At 43.3% G+C, this 18,966-nt stretch overlaps 2 protein-coding genes and 1 pseudogene across 2 annotated transcripts; 1 reads left to right on the top strand and 2 right to left on the bottom strand.

Annotated features, from left to right (window-relative positions):
* Positions 1–538: 538 nt before the first annotated feature.
* On the bottom strand, positions 539–6,255 carry LOC139388183 (prenylcysteine oxidase 1-like; annotated as a pseudogene).
* A 168-nt stretch (positions 6,256–6,423) lies between these two features.
* On the top strand, positions 6,424–7,987 carry LOC139388659 (protein FAM136A-like). The gene is made up of 3 exons (XM_071135472.1): positions 6,424–6,738; positions 6,940–7,080; positions 7,168–7,987. Exons 1-3 carry the CDS (start codon positions 6,652–6,654, stop codon positions 7,354–7,356), a joined length of 417 nt encoding a protein of 138 aa, XP_070991573.1. The 5' UTR covers positions 6,424–6,651; the 3' UTR covers positions 7,357–7,987.
* Positions 7,988–13,225: 5,238 nt separating this feature from the next.
* Positions 13,226–18,158, bottom strand: LOC139387884 (germ cell-less protein-like 1). The gene is given in 15 exon segments (XM_071134212.1): positions 13,226–13,597; positions 14,218–14,305; positions 15,312–15,457; positions 15,561–15,574; positions 15,577–15,632; positions 15,754–15,823; positions 15,921–16,061; positions 16,191–16,281; positions 16,403–16,487; positions 16,604–16,669; positions 16,776–16,888; positions 17,045–17,142; positions 17,261–17,357; positions 17,520–17,643; positions 17,835–18,158. Coding segments are annotated over 15 exon segments (1,506 nt in total). The 5' UTR covers positions 18,011–18,158; the 3' UTR covers positions 13,226–13,456.
* Between the last annotated feature and the right edge of the window lie 808 nt (positions 18,159–18,966).

Genomic DNA, 18,966 nt, shown 5'->3' on the forward strand with positions numbered 1-18,966 from the left:
ATCTGTTGGCCAATTAAATTGCAAAACCACAAATTTCACCAACCAATTTGCTTTACAATCTTTTCAACACTATACCAGAGGTAGAGCGCTTCAGACACAGCAGGAAGACATACAGAAATGCGTTTAGATGGTTCACTCGTCACAGGGTACATTTTCCAGATGTACTTGACACTCATTTCTAAAAGTTGCAGAATCTAAAGCAGCTACTGTATATATTTGAAAACCCAAGTGCCTTGTCTTTTCAATGATTTTACTTTTAGCCTGTAGTATAGCATAGTTCCCTATGCTGTTGTCACAGTGATCATTCTATTCAGTACAGTACAAGAATATCATCTGCTGAAAATTGTGCACTAATGTTGCAGTTGATATTATTTAAGTTGACTTTTTCAATTAAAAAAATACATCAAATACAGCGGGTCAATGGATTTCTTCAGTGTTAGATTCATAATGAGGCAGAACACCCCAGACTAGTATTCACCTGACAGGAGTGTTTTACTGTGGAATATATCAGAATTATATTATTGGCATCTCTCATGATTCACTCTTCTCCGCCTCTGCTATCCCTCCCTCCCTCCCTCCCTCCCTCCCTCTTCATAGCTCTCCCCTCAGACGTGTGTAGGTCCTCCTGGTCGAACCTGCCCATGCTGGTGTGCCAACAGTGCCAAGTTCCTGGCTGAGATGGGGCTTATTTCCATGATGCTGGCTGCTCACTCCACAGTGTTCAGGTAGTACAGGCGTTCATGAAGGATGAACGGAGAGGTCCCGCCGTGGGGTGGACTGTGAGCGGGATACTTTGTCTCCGATGATAGGAACATGTCCTGGAGCTGCTCCTGGGACAGAGGCTGAGGAGAAAATACCTTCCACACCTTGCTCTCATTGACTGGCGGGCATGAGTAGCCTGGTGGTATGTGCACGGGGTCAATGGAGCTCAGACTGTTGATGATGGAGTCTGTGGTGAGAATGTCTTGACACACTGAAGGTAGAGGTATCTCAGGTCCCCAGGTAGGACACGTTAAGGAGGCCAGTCTGGGGGAGGTGCCCAGGGTACTGGGAGGGGATAGGAGGGGAGAAGCCTGCAAAGGTGGAGAGGTGAAGCCTGCAGGCTTTCCCTTGTGGAGAGATGTGGCCACAATCACTATGTCATTCAGGGAATGTGTGAAGCCAGATTCCCAAACATAGTTCACCTCCTAAAGAGTGGCTGTGGTAAAAGTGGTAAAAACTCATTGTGTTTGGAGGACAAAGAATGCTGAGTTGCATCCAAAGAACACCATACCTACTGTGAAGCATGGGGGTGGAAACATCATGCTTTGGGGCTGTTTTTCTGCAAAGGGACCAGGACGACTGATCCGTGTAAAGGAAAGAATGAATGGGGCCATGTATCGTGAGATTTTGAGTGAAAACCTCCTTCCATCAGCAAGGGCATTGAAGATGAAACGTGGCTGGGTCTTTCAGCATGACAATGATCCCAAACACACCGCCCGGGCAACGAAGGAGTGGCTTCGTAAGAAGCATTTCAAGGTCCTGGAGTGGCCTAGCCAGTCTCCAGATATAAACCCCATAGAAAATCTTTGGAGGGAGTTGAAAGTCTGTGTTGCCCAGCAACAGCCCCAAAACATCACTGCTCTAGAGGAGATCTGCATGGAGGAATGGGCCAAAATACCAGCAACAGTGTGTGAAAACCTTGTGAAGACTTACAGAAAATGTTTTACCTCTGTCATTGCCAACAAAGGGTATATAACAAAGTATTGAGATAAACTTTTGTTATTGACCAAATACTTATTTTCCACCATAATTTGCAAAAAAATTAATAAAAAATCCTACAAGGTGATTTTCTGAATTTTTTTTTGTCTCATTTTGTCTGTCATAGTTGAAGTGTACATATGATGAAAATTACAGGCCTCTCTCATCTTTTTAAGTGGCAAAACTTGCACAATTGGTGGCTGACTAAATAATGTTTTTCCCCACTGTAGGTCTGTAGCAGTTTGGGTCTAGAGTGTCACCCCCTTTGAAGAGGGGGATGACCGCGGCAGATTTCCAATCTTTGGGAATCTCAGACGAGATGAAAGAGAGGTTGAACAGGCTAGTAATAGGGGTTGCAACAATTTCGGCAGATCATTTTAGAAAGAGAAGGCCCAGATTGTCTGATTTGTAGGGGTCCACATTTTGCAGCTCTTTCAGAACATCAGCTAACTGGATTTGGGTGAAGGAGAAATGGTGGGGGCTTTGGCGGGTTGCTGTGGAGGGTGCCGGGCAGTTGACCGGGGTAGGGGTAGCCAGATGGAAAGCATGGCCAGCCTTAGAGAAATGCTTAATGAAATTCTCAATTATAGTGACAGTGTTTCCTAGCCTCAGTGCAGTGGGCAGCTGGGAGGAGGTGATCTTATTCTCAATGGACTTTACAGTGGACTTTACAGGAGGGCGAGTTAGTTAGGATGACATCTATGAGGGTGCCCGTGTTTACGGATTTGGAGTTGTGCCTGGTAGGTTCATTGATAATTTGTGTGAGTTTGAGGGCATCAAGCTTGGATTGTAGGATGGCTGGGGTGTTAAGCATGTCCCAGTTTAGGTCACCTAGTAGCACGAGCTCAGAAGATAGATGGGGGGCAATCAATTCACATATGGTATCGAGGGCACAGCTGGGGGCAGAGGGAGGTCTATAGCAAGCGGCAACAGTGAGAGACTTGTTTCTGGAAAGGTGAATTTTTAGAAGTAGAAGCTCAAATTGTTTGGGTACAGACTTGGATAGTAATACAGAACTCTGCATGCTATCTTTGCAGTAGATTGCAACACCGCCCCCTTTGACAGTTCTATCTTGGTGGAAAATGTTATAGTTAGCGATGGAGATTTCTGGGTTTTTGGTGGTTTTCCTAAGCCAGGATTCAAACACGGCTAAGACATCCGGGTTGGCAGAGTGTACTAAAGCAGTGAGTAAAACGAACTTAGGGAGTAGGCTTCTAATGTTAACATGCATGAAACCAAGGCTTTTTCGGTTACAGAAGTCAACAAATGAGAGCACCTGGGGAGTGGGAGTGGAGCTAGGCACTGCAGGACCTGGATGAACCTCTACATCACCAGAGGAACAGAGGAGAAGTAGGATAAGGGTACGGCTAAAGACTATACAAACTGGCCATCTAGCACGTTCGGAACAGAGGGTTAAAGGAGCAGGTTTCTGGGCACGATAGCATAGATTCAAGGCATAGTGTACAGACAAAGGTAGGGTAGGATGTGAGTACATTGGAGGTAAACCTAGACATTGAGTAATGATGAGAGAGATATAGTCTCTATACAGACGTTTAAACCAGGTGATGTCATCGCATATGTATGAGGTGGAACAACATGGTTGGTTAAGGCATATTGAGCAGGGCTAGAGGCTCTACATTGAATTAAGACACTAATCACTAACCAGGACAGAAGTGGATGAGGCATATTGATATTAGAGAGAGGAATGCTTAGCCAAGTGAACATATGGGTCCAGTGAGTGGTTGGGCTGACTGGGGACACGGCAATTCAGACCGATGTTAACACGCTAACAGTTAGTAGGTCGGGGCTAAACAAGCTAGCAGTTAGCAGACCGGGGAATGGGTCTTTCCCTGCTAGTGACACCACCTCTGGAGACATCACACCACACATTTCGCAAGATTAGTTCAGTTCCCTTATGTTTTCAATAGTGATGTGAGTTTGTGAACAATTAGTTATTTCTGAACTACTCTTTTTACTGACTCATCGTTCATTTGAGTTGTTTGTTTGTCTGTCCTGCTGGCTGCAATGAATACAGCAGGATTAATAAGTGCTCCCCCGACTCAGCGGCTCCGGAGACGTGCTCCGACCACCAAAACTGTCTATCAGTGTGCACAGGAAAATGTATAATGCAGCATAGAGAAGAAAAAATACACTGATAATTGATTGCATGGTGCAAGAATGACTGCAATTAATTTATTATTGAATGTTATGATGGACACAACTTTGTAGAACCAAAACATAGAGCCTGCCTCTCTGCTCAACAAGCTTGAACGCGAGAACAAATCATTGTTTGGGGGGCTGCAGCGAACGATATTGTACTAATCCCTCACGGCAGTCAAGCAATTTAATTTTTTTTTTTTTTACATTTTACCTTTATTTAACCAGGCAAGTCAGTTAAGAACAAATTCTTATTTTCAATGGCCTAGGAACAGTGGGTTAACTGCCTGTTCAGGGGCAGAACGACAGATTAGTACCTTGTCAGCTCGGGGGTTTGAACTTGCAACCTTCCGGTTCCTAGTCCAACTCTCTAACCACTAGGCTACCCTGCCGCCCCGCCCAATTGCATTCCGCCAAGAGTCATCCACAATCTAGTCCGGTTGCTGACACATCTATAGACTTCATTTCAAAGGTATCAAGAAATATTGTATGTGTATACCTAGCAATCACAAATGTAGGCCTACATTGTTAGAAACACACTTTTATAGGTCTTAGTCCAAAATGACAGCTCCAATAAACCCGTGCTATGGTGAACAAGGCTTGTAGAATCATTATTGTTTCAGGGGGGTCCTGCGTGTTCTGGGAAATACTGAATCAAATGAACTAAATGAGTCGTTCTTTTGACTCAACAATTTGAAAAAACCTGAGTCAGTAAAAAGGGCCGAACTTCCTGTCACTAGTTTTCATTGGATGGCCACATAAGAGCACTCAAAACCACTTATCGAACTTAAGTCTTTTGTTAAAAACGCACCCTGAAAAAACACTGGTGCGGACACTTTGGCCATAATTCACAGGTGCCACGACGTCGTTGAGGAAGCTCTGAGAAATGTCCTCCCCCAACATGGCCTCCTCCAGCATCTGATTGGCTAGTGTGAGGAAACCGTCACCACCCATTGCATGCAGGAGCTTCTCCACACTGGTGAACTGCTGGTAGATTCTGTAAAAACAAGAATCAAAACATCACCTACCTACAATTAGCATTCTCTCATTAATAACATGTTTATTTCATACTAAAGGTTTTGACTGCTGTACTGTAAATAGACAGGTAGCAGAAACTAAAGTCTCACCTCATGAACTTGTCCGGAACACTGTACACCCACATTTGCATCAGCAGGAAGTTGAACCTGTACTGCTGAAGCAGGTGCAGAAAGTTCACAATAAACCAGTCACTCTCTTCAAAGGTAAGGTCCTTTCCATGGGACATCCCATCTCTGGGAGAGACCTGAGATAAACAGGGGAGAAATATAGATGGGTGTTATATTAGTTCATCTGTGCACATGTACAGCAGGAACAAACAAGTGTATTTCTGATAGGCTAACATGTCTCACCTAGTTTTTCAAGGAAGTGCTTCATGTGCAGGTTTAGGGTTGGAGAACTGCGCCCCCCCCTGTCTCGTACTCATAGCCCCCGATGTTCTGGGTGGCCAGTCCCCCCCCCCCCCACCACCACAGTGCCTGGCTCAAACACATCGAACTTCACCACTGTCTCACGAAGTAAGCTGTTGCAGTGCCACTGATGCCCGCTCCAACCACAGCTCTACAATGTCATTCAAAATCCAAGGGGAGTGAAATGATACATTCACAAGTGAAAAAATGTGTCATAAATATGGGTCCTCTGAAATATATATACTCTCTGGACCAATGGAACTAAATTCATGGTTGTTTTTGAACCTCCCTCACTGGATGCCATTGAAAAAGAAAATGAAATGTGGAGTCTGGACTGGGATTGGTTTACCTATCGTCTTGGGTGGATTTCTGAGTTTTGAAGCTGACTCTAGAGTCCCAAGAACAGGAGTGCCCTGATTACCGGGTTTTCGAAATCATCATGTCCTTTCAATTATTTCCAAGCAATGGCATCTGAGTAGAGAGTAAAGAAATCATCAATGACAAAAATAACATAGGCTACATTCACAACTGATCAGTAGTCAGAAACATGTCACTTTAATACGATTGTGTGAATTGAGTCAATTTAGGACAGATAGCATAGCCTGCTGCTGGTGGTGACATGGGTAGTAGGGACCTATCAAGTATTTAAATATCTCTGTCTGTGGTCAAAGGGCAGCACACAGTTGATATTTTGAGGAGCAGTCTTTCATGGTTATTGGCAAAAAATGAAAATGTGTGAAATTTTAAAAACATCTATATCACCCCACTTAGTTGGCTAAAATCAAACAATTAGAAAGGACTGATAAGTGTGCACTGCTCACCATTTCAAAAGTCAGTAGAGGAAAATATTCTCAAGGAGTTTTACTACGAGTTTACAGAGGATCTTTAAAACGCATCATGCTATTTTACTCATCTTACTAGTAATTTAGTCAAAGTCGTTGAGAAAAATATATAGAATAAGCAGTGTTGTAAAAGTTTAAAGTTTGGACTTCAAACTAAGTGGGGACTTCGGTCAAAGACATCTATCTATAACTAACACATCGCGACCTTATTTGGAACCGGAAATTACCAAGATAATGCCGGAAAGCTAGAGCGGATGTGATGTAATTGCCACCAGAACGAAGAGGCATGGTTTCACGGAGGTGACCTACAGTTTGAAACAGTAATGTAACAAGGCTTGCGAATCTTGCAATAGCATACTGTATGTCATTGGTGTGGCTGTTATTTAGCTTTGCAACGTAGCCAAACCGTATCTTCTAACAGTTAGAATTCCGTTTGAATACCCACGCTACTGAGAGCAACGTTTGAAATGGCAGAGGCGCATCAAGCTCGTGTACAGAAAACCATAGAGGATATGGTTCAAAGTTTAGAACGGGACCACATCCGCAAGATGCAAGTAAGTGGTTATGGAAATGCAATTTCAGCTATGTCCAATACATACAATGCAATCCAGTATATTGTGCAGTGCATTATCTACAAACTTTGGTTTTACAAATCACCCTCTTTCTCCAGGCATAGATCATTTGCCACCTTTTATTGTCAACACTTAGGCTTATATCAGATGCACAGTTCAAATCTTTCTTGTGAATGTATCCAGGGACTCATGTTCAAGTGCAGTGCAGAGTGCTGTGAGCGCTCCACAGACTCCATGTCGCAGGTGCACAATTGTATTGAACGCTGCCACGCTCCTCTGGCGCAGGCCCAAGGACTAGTGACCAATGAACTAGAGAAGTTTCAGGTGAGTTTCATGTGGTGTACATAGAATTTGATACATAGAATTTGTAGTGATTGATTGTGATTAGCATTCTGTCTCCCTCATGCCCAGGACCGGCTGACCAGGTGCACCATGCATTGCAATGACAAGGCCAGGGACCTGTTTGACTCTGGTGCCAAGGAGCCAGCCGTGCGGGCCATGATGGAGAACTGCGTCGGAAGCTGTGTGGACGACCACATCAACCTGATCCCCAGCATGACGCACAGACTCAAAGAGAACCTGGACTCTATTCCACAGTGAGGAGGAGGGAACAGCTTACTTCATATGCATGAGACAGGTTGGACTCTATACTACAGTGACTGTCATCTGACTCAAATAACACAGAGGAAGTATAAACAGCAGACTCAAAGATGGCTCGTTATTATCACAGTGAAAAAGAGGGAGTTATAAATGGCAGATCCAATACCTCAGTGAGGGAAAGGGACAGCTTGCAGGAATGAGATTTGGGTCCTGGTAAAAGGTTAATCAGGTCCATGCTGTCGGAGAGGGTGGGGGATATAGCTCAGCTCAGAGTCTGAAGAATCTACACATCCCCTGCAAACTGACTCTGTGTCTTTGTAGCACTTACTGTTTATTGGTTGAACCTACAGACCAGACAGGCCAGCTGAACTTACTCAGCAGAACTGTCTAACATCAAAAATCCCTGTGTCTGTGAACTGTGTGTAAAGGTATTTATTACATGTCCTGATAGCCTAGCTGTTGTATGATTGGAGTCTATTCTGCCTCAGTGCTCTAAATATTTGCGACCTGTTCCTCTCTCCTCTAGCATGATCTCTGTGCTGTTTGTTTTGTGGGAACCATGCATGTTCTGTGATTCTTTCCCTCGTCACTATATCTGTTTTTATATAAAAATGAAAGCAAATGGTGAAAACGGATGGAATTGCATTTTTATTGCCTTTTTAGCCTGAATTTTCCTTTTATCTAGCTGTGTCTTCTGGCAATTCATCAGAACTTTTTCACTAGAGTTGAACTTGATAGTAATGCACCAAACACACCTTATTAACATCCAGCTTTTGAAAATGCAGGTTTTAATAACGATAAGCATGGTGGAATAATCTCTGTATAATGTACAAATGGATGCACAGACACCAATGGTACAAAAAAATAATGAATTGACAGTAAATCTGTGAGGCTATTACAGCATATCATGAATGACTGCAAAGACGAGTAGCCTAGTAGTTAGAGCATTGGGCCAGTAACTGAAAGGTTGGAGGATCGAATCCCCGAGCTGACAAGGTAAAAATCTGTTCTGCCCCTGGATAAGGCAGTTAACCCACTGTTCCTAGGCCGTCATTGTAAATTAGAATTTGTTCTTAACTGACTTGCCTGGTTAAAAAAAAGACAAGTGTAAAGGTAAGCCTTCACTGTAGATCATTACAATACTGCTATGCCAAAATAAATATATTTGTCAAACTCACTTTACAATATATTATGGCATGTTTATTACAATTATATCCAAAATTGAGATTAAACCTATGGTTTGAAAAAAAAATTGCCCCTTCTACCCCCCCCCCCTAAACATTTTTATCAACTGAGGATGCTTTTACATTCACCCTCCTGGCGACCAGAGAAAACCCTCCCCAACCATCCCCTTCCTGTGGGCCTGAAAGCAAACAATGTAAAAAAAAAAGTCAAGTCAAAAGGCACATCTCAATATCAACTGTTCGAATTGCTGCACAAACCACTAAATGACACCAATGAGAAGAAGAGACTTGATTGGGCCAAGAAACACGAGCAATGGACATTAGACGGGTGGAAATCTGTCCTTTGGTCTGATGAGTCCAAATTTGAGATTTTTGGTTCCAACCGCTGTGTCTTTGTGAGATGTAGAGTGGGTGAACGGATGATCTCCACACATGTGGTTCCCACAGTGAAGCACGGAGGAGGAAGTGTGATGGTGTTGTGATTTATTTAGAATTCAAGGCACACTTCACCAGCATGGCTACCACAGCATTCTGCAGTGATACGCTATCCCATCTGGTTTGCACTTAGTGGGACTATAATGTGTTTTTCAACAGGAAAATGACCCAACGCACCTCCAGGTGGTGTAAGGGCTATTTGACCAAGAAGGAGAGTGATGGAGTGCTGCATCAGATAACCTGGCCTCCACAATCACCCTACCTCAACCCAATTGAGATGGTTTGGGATGAGTTGGACCGCAGAGTGATGGAAAAGCAGCCAACAAGTGCTCAGCATATGTGGGAACTCCTTCAAGACTGTTGGAAAAGCCTTCCTCATGGTTTAGAGAATGCAAAGTGGGAAAAGCTGTAATCAATGCAAAGGGTGGCTACTTTGAAGAATCTCAAATATAAAATATATTTTGATTTAACTTTTTTTTGGTTACTACATTATTCCATGTGTGTTATTTCATAGTTTTGATGTCTTCACTGTTATTCTACAATGTATAAAATAGTAAAAATAAAGAAAAACCCTTGAATGAGTCGGTCTCCAAACTTTTGACTGGTAGTGTACACTAAACATACAAACACAACATGTAAAGTGTTGGTCCCATGTTTCATGAGCTGAAATAAAAAATCTCAGATCCCAGAAATTTTCCATATGCATTGAAAGCTTATTTCTCTCGAATGTTGTACACAAATTTGTTTACATCCCTGTTAATGAGCATTTCTACTTTGCCAAGATAATCCATCCACCTGACAGAAGCTGATTAAACGGCATGATCATTACACAGGTATACCTTGTCCTGGGGAAAATCAAAGAACACTTTAAAATGTGTGGTTTTGTTACACAACACTATGCAACAGATGTCTCAAGTTTTGCGGAAGCATACAATTGGCATGCTGACTGCAGGAATGTCCACCAGAGCTGTTGCCAGAGAATTTAATGTTCAGTTCCACAAGCATTCTGGCCCATGTTGACTCCAATGCACCACCCAAAAGGGGTGGACCATTCTTGATACACACGGGAAACTGCTGAGAGTGGAAAAACCCACTAGGTTTCAGTTCTTGACACAAACCAATGCACCTGGCACCTACTACCATACCTCATTCAAAGGCACTTGTATATGTTGTCTTTCCCATTCACCCTCTGAATGGCACACATACACAATCCATATCTCAATTGTCTCAAGGCTTGAAAATCCTTCTTTACCTGTCTCCCACCCTTCATCTACACTGATTGAAGTGTATTTAACAAGTGGCATCAATAAGGGATCATAGTTTTAACCTAGATTCACCTTGTCAGTCTATCTCATGGAAAGGGCATGTTATAACTTCTAATAGTAATTGTATCCACTGGAGAATTGGGAGAGAGTGAGGTGACAGCCATCTAAGAGCCAACATTTTTTTTTTGCTGCAGTGCTGCCTGCTACCAGTAATCATCTCTGATTGAGAGATTCAAGGGGCATTCATCGTTAAGTAATATAGTAGATGCAAAGCATGGAATATTTACATTCATGCACTTCGAAATACATTTTGTAACTTTGTCCCAGAAGCATTTAACTGCAGGGCAGTCCCACATCATATGAAGGAATGTGCCTACCTGATTTAGGGGACTCAGTGAACAGTTGGCAGTTTGGGCCAATTTCATCATAAAACATTTTTTTGGTGTAAAATAGTCTGCGGACAATCTTAAAATATATAAATTGATGGTTCGGATTACGGGATGCCAAGGTCATATTTTTCCATATTCTGTTCCAGATAAAGGGTTGTTCAGATTCACTTATATCTGTGAACCATTCTTTTTTAATGGCTCGCTCAGAATATGAGCTTCCTAAAGTTATAAACTCAGCAAAAAAGAAACATCCTTTCTTCAGGACCCTGTCTTTCAAAGATAGTTCATAAAAATCCAAATAACTTCACAGATCTTCATTGTAAAGGGTTTAAACACTGTTTCCCATGCTTGTTCAATGACCCATAAACAATTAATGAACATGCACCTGTGACACTAACATTTTACATACGGTAGGCAATTAAGGTTACAGTTATGAAAACTTAGGACACTAAGAGGCCTTTCTACTGACTCTGAAAAACACCAATAGAAAGATGCCCAGGGTCCCTGCTCATCTGCGAGAACACGTCGTAGGCATGCTACAAGGAGGCATGAGGACTGCAGATGTGGCCAGGGCAATAAATTGCAATGTCCGTACTGTGAGACGCCTAATACAGCGCTACAGGACGGACAGCTGATCGTCCTGGCAGTGACAGATCACGTGTAACAACACCTGCACAGGATCGGTACATCCGGACATCACACCTGCGGGACAGGATGGCAACAACAATTGCCCGTTATACCAGGAACACACAATCCCTCCATCAGTGCTCAGACTGTCCGCAATAGGCTGAGAGATGCTGGACTGAGGGCTTGTAAGCTTGTTGTAATGCAGGTCCTCACCAGACATCACCGGCAACAATGTCACCTATGGGCACAAACCCACCGTCGCTGGACCAGACAGGACTGGTAAAAAGTGCTCTTCACTGACGAGTCGCGGTTTTGTCTCACCAGGGGCGATGGTCGGATTTGCGTTAATCGCCGAAGGAATGAGCGTTACACCGAGGCCTGTACTCTGGAGCAGGATCAATTTGGAGGTGGAGGGTCCGTTATGGTCTGGGGCGGTGTGTCACAGCATCATCGGACTGAGCTTGTTGTCATTGCAGGCAATCTCAACGCTGTTGACATCCTCCTCCCTCATGTGGTACCCTTCCTGCAGGTTCATTCTGACATGACCCTCCAGCATGACAATGCGACCAGCCATACTGCTAATTCTGTGCTTGATTTCCTGCAAAACAGGACTGTCAGTGTTCTGCCATGGCCAGCGAAGAGCCCGGATCTCAATCCCATTGAGCACGTCTGGGACCTGTTGGATCGGAGGGCTAGGGCCATTCCCACCCGAAATGTCTGGGAACTTGCAGGTGCCTTTGTGGAAGAGTGGGGTAACATCTCACAGCAAGAACTGGCAAATCTGGTGCAGTCCACGAGGAGGAGATGCACTGCAGTACTTAATGCAGCTGGTGGCCACACCAGATACTGATTGTTACTTTTGATTTTGACCCCCCCTTTGTTCAGGGACACATTATTCCATTTCTGATAGTTACATGTATGTGGAACTTGTTCAGTTTGTCTCAGTTGAATCTTATGTTAATTCAAATATTTACACGTTAAGTTTGCTGAAAATAAATGCAGTTGACAGTGAGAGGACGTTTCTTTTTTTTGCTGAGTTCATAGAGATCAGTCCTTTCGGGAGCCCAGATCATTTGTAAATCCCATCATTGGATGGTTTGGTAGCAGGGTTTCCCCAAGGGCCTCTATAGGCCAACATAGAAGACCTAAGTTGTAAATATGGGAAATTAGTTGCCTGGTAATGTTATGTTTCAAATCGTGGAATGTTCTCAAACCATTACTGTCCATAATATCAGCAAGGGTATGGATTCCACATTTGGACCAATGGTGGATGCAAATGGCTGCCCTCCAGATCGCAAGGCATTATTGTGAAATTTGAGAGTAGTATGGGCATGTCATTTTGATTCCAAAATGTTTTCTTCAAATTTTCCACCAAATAGAAATGGTGTGAGCAATAATAGGACCAAAGCATAGTTTAAGGGCTGTATCAGTAAGACCACCTCTTCCAGGACAATAGGAGACACAATTTGTATCTTTATACTCAGCCAGGGGGTGGAAGATTCATGTCTAAACCAATTAAGGATGGGATGAAATGCTAGTGCCTGTAAATACAATTTAAAGTTTGGTACGGATAGTCCTCCTACGTCTTTCCCCCTTTGCAAGTTTGTTAAGATGGAAATACGTAGGAGGGCTATCCGTACCAAACTTTAAAATGTATTTCCACTAGCAAAAACAGCACAATTTTCAGCCGTGGGTATTTGAAATTCAAACCTAATTTGGACACTACTATAGTGGCCGACTTACTCTTAATTAGGATAGTAATGGATGTACAGAAATAGTAACAGATCATTTCCTGTGAGAGACAAGAGAAGGGCACACGCTGCTGATAGCACCACAGCCCACTGGTGTGGACAATTTATTGGCAGGTTAAGTTTTTTCTTCTTCACTTTTTCTTTAAAAAAATGTTAAATAAATAATACAAAAAATTTATGAATGTTATAAAAAACATATTATAAAATGAAAGCCGAAGAATTAAAAATATATTTTTTAAACGAACAACGTATCCCAAAACACACTAGACTGAGCTGTAGAGCATGCAGATGCCAGGGTTGTGTTTGGGGGGTAGAAGCTGTGGGCCACAGCTTGAGGCCAGGATGTCAGAGAGGGGCCATGGAAGATGCGGGTGTGGGGCAAGGATAGGATTAGCCTATATTATAAAGGGGAGTGGTAAGGGAACTGGGCTGATGGTGTGGAGCTGGCATCAGGATACACTGCGGGCGCTGCTCTCTGGTTCAGGGGAATCAGGACAGCGGTCCATATGAGGAGATGTGTACTGGAAGTTACAGCACACGTAGAGGGGGAAGGACAACAGCCGACTGTCCAGGTTCATCACCACATATTCCTGGTAGGAAGAAAATAAAAAAAGAGAGAATAAGAAATAGGGGGAGCACAGAACATACAGCAATAGTTATATGGTACGATTCAGGCAATACTTATATAGTGATGTGTTCATTTCAAGAGGCGAGGAAAGTTTCAGAACATGTGGATTACGTGTGGTCTGACTGACCAATAGACATTAAAACCAGTAGATAGTGATAGCGCTGACGTCATTCCACGTTTTCCTATGGAAAACTCCTGATGGCGTAATGAAGCCGGAAGTATTCGAAACGCGCAATATTGCTGAATGGGGCTGAATGCTCCCCCCCCAAAAAAATGTAATTGCAAAGGATCATGGTGAAAATGGCCGTAACTAGCAAAGGATCAGTCCAATACATTTGTCAGCACAACAAATGTAGTAGTCAATGGATCACTATTTAATTAAATATCTTGATTTTCAGTTAACTTTAAAATAATTCACAGTGGGGATTGAACTTGATCATAATAAACCAATTTTAGATCCCAAAACGGCAGTTCTGGTGATCGTAATTTACAAAAGCTTTCTAAAGCAGACCAGGGCTTTTATGCACCGCTGAGTTGCTACGCAGTAACTTCACACTCCAGACCGGATACTGTGGGACTGACCTGGTCTTTCTCCAGGGTGAGTAGCTGGTAACCAGTGGATCGACTACACACCAGCTTACCACTGTTATCAAAGGAAGCCAGGCGTAACCTGAACAGGGCGAGGGAGAAACATTGAGTAAGATGTGAGGGGCTAGTCAGGCCTGGTAGAACACAGGTAAATCAAATACTCAACAAACTGGATGCAGTCTATCACAGTGCCATCTGTTTTGTCACCAAATCCCCATACACTACCCACCATTGCGACCTGTACACTCTCGTTGGTTGGCCCTCGCTTCATACTCGTCGCCAAACCCACTGGCTAAAGGTTATCTACAAGTCTCTGCTAGGAAGGCCCCGCCTTATATCAGCTCACTGGTCTCCATAAGCAGCACCCACTCGTAGCACGCGCTCCAGCAGGTATATCTCACTGGTCACCCCCAAAGCCAATTCCTCCTTTGGTCGTCTTTCCTTCCAGTTCTCTGCTGCCAATGAATGGAACAAACTGCAAAAATCTCTGAAGCTGGAGACTCATATCTCCCTCACTAGCTTTAAGCACCAACTGTCAGAGCAGCTCACAGATCACTGCACATAGCCCATCTGTAAACAGCCCATCTATCTACATACCTCATCCCCGTACTGCATTTATCTTGCTCCTTTGCACCCCAGTATCTCCACTTGCACATTCATCTTCTGCACAGCTACCATTCCAGTGTTTAATTGCTATATTGTAATTACTTCGCCACCATGGCCTATTTATTGCCTCAACTCCCTTATCTTACCTCATTTGCACTCACTGTATATAGACTTTTGTTTTCTTTTGTTCTACTGTATTATTGACTATGTTTTGTTTATTCCATGTGTAACTCTGTGTTGTTGTATGTGTTGAATTGCTATGCTTTATCTTGGCCAGGTCGCAGTTGCAAATGAGAACTTGTTCTCAACTAGCCTACCTGGTTAAATAAAGGTGAAATAAAAAAATAAAACATGGCAGTTATACAGAACATAATTATATCATTACTACTCCACACACAATGCAATGCCTACATTTGAAATCTGTAGCTATGTGTGTTGTGCTGACCACAGCCTAGGTCGTGTCAGCAGATTGGAACACTAACCGGTATGCTAGATGCCTCCGAGGCTGCATACTCACAGCTCCCCCACATGGCTGGCTCAGTGTATTCCTCTTGAACACTATGAAGCGGTTGGTGTAGGTCACCAGCAGGTCAAAGCCAAAGTTGAAGCCTGTCCAACGCCAACAGTACTGAGAATATAAAGTTAAAACATTATCTTTTGTGATGTTTTGTTTGAAGTTCTTATAGTGTGATTGATGTCCTTATTACACAGAGACTAATAGTCTGACTCACATCACCATCTTTGGTTTCCTGCCACATCGCATACTACTTGACTCAAACTCCTCCTTGTTGGCATCCTGTGGGCTACAAACACACAACAACACACGCCTTACTATACAAGCAAAAATATATTTTCAGTCACTGAAAATCACAGAATGAATGTTGTCATGGAGTGATGTTGCTGGTTTGGAGCTCCAGTTCTCACCCATTGTCATTGTCGTGCTCTGTCCGTAGCATGGCAAACCACTGGCTCTTGTACACGGAGGTCAGCCAATCTGGTATGAGGAGTTTTACAGAGGAAATAAAAATTACTAATAAAACTGTCACAAGTGAATGTGAAACATAAATCACTATCCGAATCATCACCCTTACCGGGTGGGAGAATGTTGTCTCTCTCCAGGATGCGTGCGGAAGCCAAGTCATTGATGATGTATTGAAGGCGCACTTGTCTAAAGACAGGAGTAAAGGGGGCGCCGTCCTCTGCTTTTAAAAAGGGCTCCTCCTCTCCCATCTCTGCAACAGCATGCACATAAGAGTCATTAGAAAAGACTGGTCAGTCAGTGTCTGTGTGTATATTCTACAGCCCTGTGTTCAGATAGGTGTGTAGCTAGCTGTGGACATGCCCTGTGGAACAGAACGTACCAGTCCTGCGTTTGCAAAGCCAGGCGTCGGCATCAGCCAGCAGCTGCTTGATGGGACCGTCCCAGGATGGATTGAACTGCAGGAACATCCACTGAGGAGAGAGTTACAAAGAGAGGGTATGAATGAGAGAGAAGGGATGGGGAAGGGGAGATAAGTCAACGATCTACAAAAACAGCCTTTAGAAACTGTCCCAAAGGCAGTTACAGTAGTACCTTTTTCAGAGCGGTGTAGACATCCATCTCCACCTGCATGACGAATAGGTCAGACGACTGGATCAGCAGTTCGATCACATCCACTCTGCAAATACAGCACAGAAACACACGCTGCTCACTGACACCAACCACACAACACTTAGACTATTATGAGTATGTATAAATTCTATGGAAAAATAGGAAAACATTGAAGATACACACCCCAGCTCCTTCATGAGGTCAACATTCTGATGGGTCATGAGGTTATTGAGGAGCCATTCCAGACACCTGCAGGAGACACACAAGCATATGCATGTAGAGTGATAAGAACAAGAACAACTGTATTATTCGATTAACTAATATTACTCAATAGGAATGTAATGATGGGGCTTACTTCTTCATGACAGAGTCAAGGCCGTAGATGCTGGCAGAGGAGTAGTAGACACACACAGTTTTGACACCAACGTTCTCCTTCATGGTCTCACCACACTGCTGGATCAGACCATCCTGCAAAGACACACAGGCATATTATGGCCTTTGATCATCTATTCTCGTTCAGTAAATTGCATTCCAGCAAGTTCAACTTCCAACTCACACATATCACCATCATCTCAACATTCCATGTAAAGATCCTGTAGTGTGATATGATGATAATCTACTGACCAGTTGGAGCATACAAGCTGCTGCTAGGATACTGACGACCCTGCTGGGCTTGATCAGAACATCATCCCGGTACAGAGATCCAAACACTACCTGCAGAGCTACACACACACGGAGAAAATCAAGATAAATGTGTATAGTAACTGCAAAAAAGGAGTTCAGTGACATAAACAAAGCAATTTGTAGTGTTTTATTCCTGGCAGTGACTGAAGTCCTCACCCTCTGTGTCGATGTTCTGGTCTGGGATCTCTAATGGAATGACCATCATGTTGGACTCCTTCCAGGAGCCGCTGAACATGCTGGAGAAATACCCTGACTACATAAATAAGAACATCATGGGGTGGGGGGATGAGTCACAGGCATTGTAGATCATTTTTTATTTAACCTTTATTTAACTAGGCAAGTCAGTTTAAAACAAATTCTTATTTACAATGACGGCCTAATAAAGTGTGTAGTGTACACAGAACAATGCACTAACCTGGCACAGGTACACTTTGTGCATGTTCCACTCCTGCCTCAGGGCACAGATGCGGATGTCACTGTTCTCCCCGTTCAGGAACAAGGTCTGATAGATGTACTTAGATGTGCTTTTCAGCTTCTTCCTGTTACAGTTCCAAAACAAACCAGAACAACGCAGGCCAAGGTTAGACACAGGCTGGCCATATGAAAGACATGAAATATATGTGAATACCTCACCTGTTCTATAAGTGTGTTTGTCTCTTACTCTGGCCTGCTGTGTCTGTTGGTTTATGAAATTGTGTGTATTTCCAGTGTGATGTGTATGACTTCTCACCTCCGTGGTGTGTCCAATAAGGCGTCTTCTTCATCAGGCTCACTGTCGCAGTCGCAGTGTGCAGTCCGTTTCCTCTTTCTGCATTCACATCCATGCTTGCCACTGGCACATGTAATCTCTCCTGCTTCCTCAGGATCCTGGGAGGAGGTATGTAACCGGCTGCCCTGGGTGCCCATCTCTCCCCTGCACACTACACACGAAACAAAATAATCTGCAACATGAAATGGATGGATCTATTGTAATTTATATGAACTTCATTATGCAGGGGTATACAATAGCAGGTCACTTTTGTTGTTGAGTAACCATTTCTGAAAGTTATTATTTAGGTTCAGACCAGGAACACTCGCGTAACAGTTGTTCATACATGTCAAAAGCATGAATTCGGAACACAGGTCCTGCCCTCAGGTCTGGCAACAATAACCTAACAACCTCAGGCACTGTGTTCAGCTAACCTATCATTACATTGTTGTGGTTGCAACAGTTGCTGTGGTAGATAGCTAGAAAGCTAAACTAGCCAGCTACCCACACAACAACTAGTAGCAACCCATAGCTTGTGACCGGGAAGATAACGAATGCAATAGCTTGCTAATGTATTGTATTACAGAAACGTACCTGATGTATCTACAACGCACAAGGCTAACTGGTCGGTTAGCAAGTTGTGTTGTCAATTAGGTGGCCTAGTTTGCTAGCCAGATCAACAGTGACAAGTTACTAGAAGTAAACAACAAGGAGGGGACGAGGGGATACGATTATCAGGCCCGGGTTACCCCGGTGGGTAGTTTGCACTGGGTGAAAAGTGATTGCATTTGTTTTGGAACAGGGCTGTCTTTTATCTCTCAGGCATAATCCAGGTCCCCGATCAAAACTCACGGCGAAATCGGCACATAAAAAACCCGAGTGACATCGTTTAGGGCTAGGCTAGATTAAGCACGTGGAGTAATGAATAGGATTATGTGTTTTCACATGCAAAAGTGATTGCTTTTTATAAAAACGCTATATCTGCCTTTCCAATGAAAACTATTTTGAAAAATTCAAACATATATTTTATGTTAAAGATATGTTTTTGAACGATGCACTATGCTGCCTTGTTGACAATATGACCGAGCGGTGCAGATTACTGTTCGATTTGAGA

Source organism: Oncorhynchus clarkii, chromosome 29 (genome assembly GCF_045791955.1).
Source record: "Oncorhynchus clarkii lewisi isolate Uvic-CL-2024 chromosome 29, UVic_Ocla_1.0, whole genome shotgun sequence".
Lineage (NCBI taxonomy): Eukaryota > Metazoa > Chordata > Actinopteri > Salmoniformes > Salmonidae > Oncorhynchus > Oncorhynchus clarkii.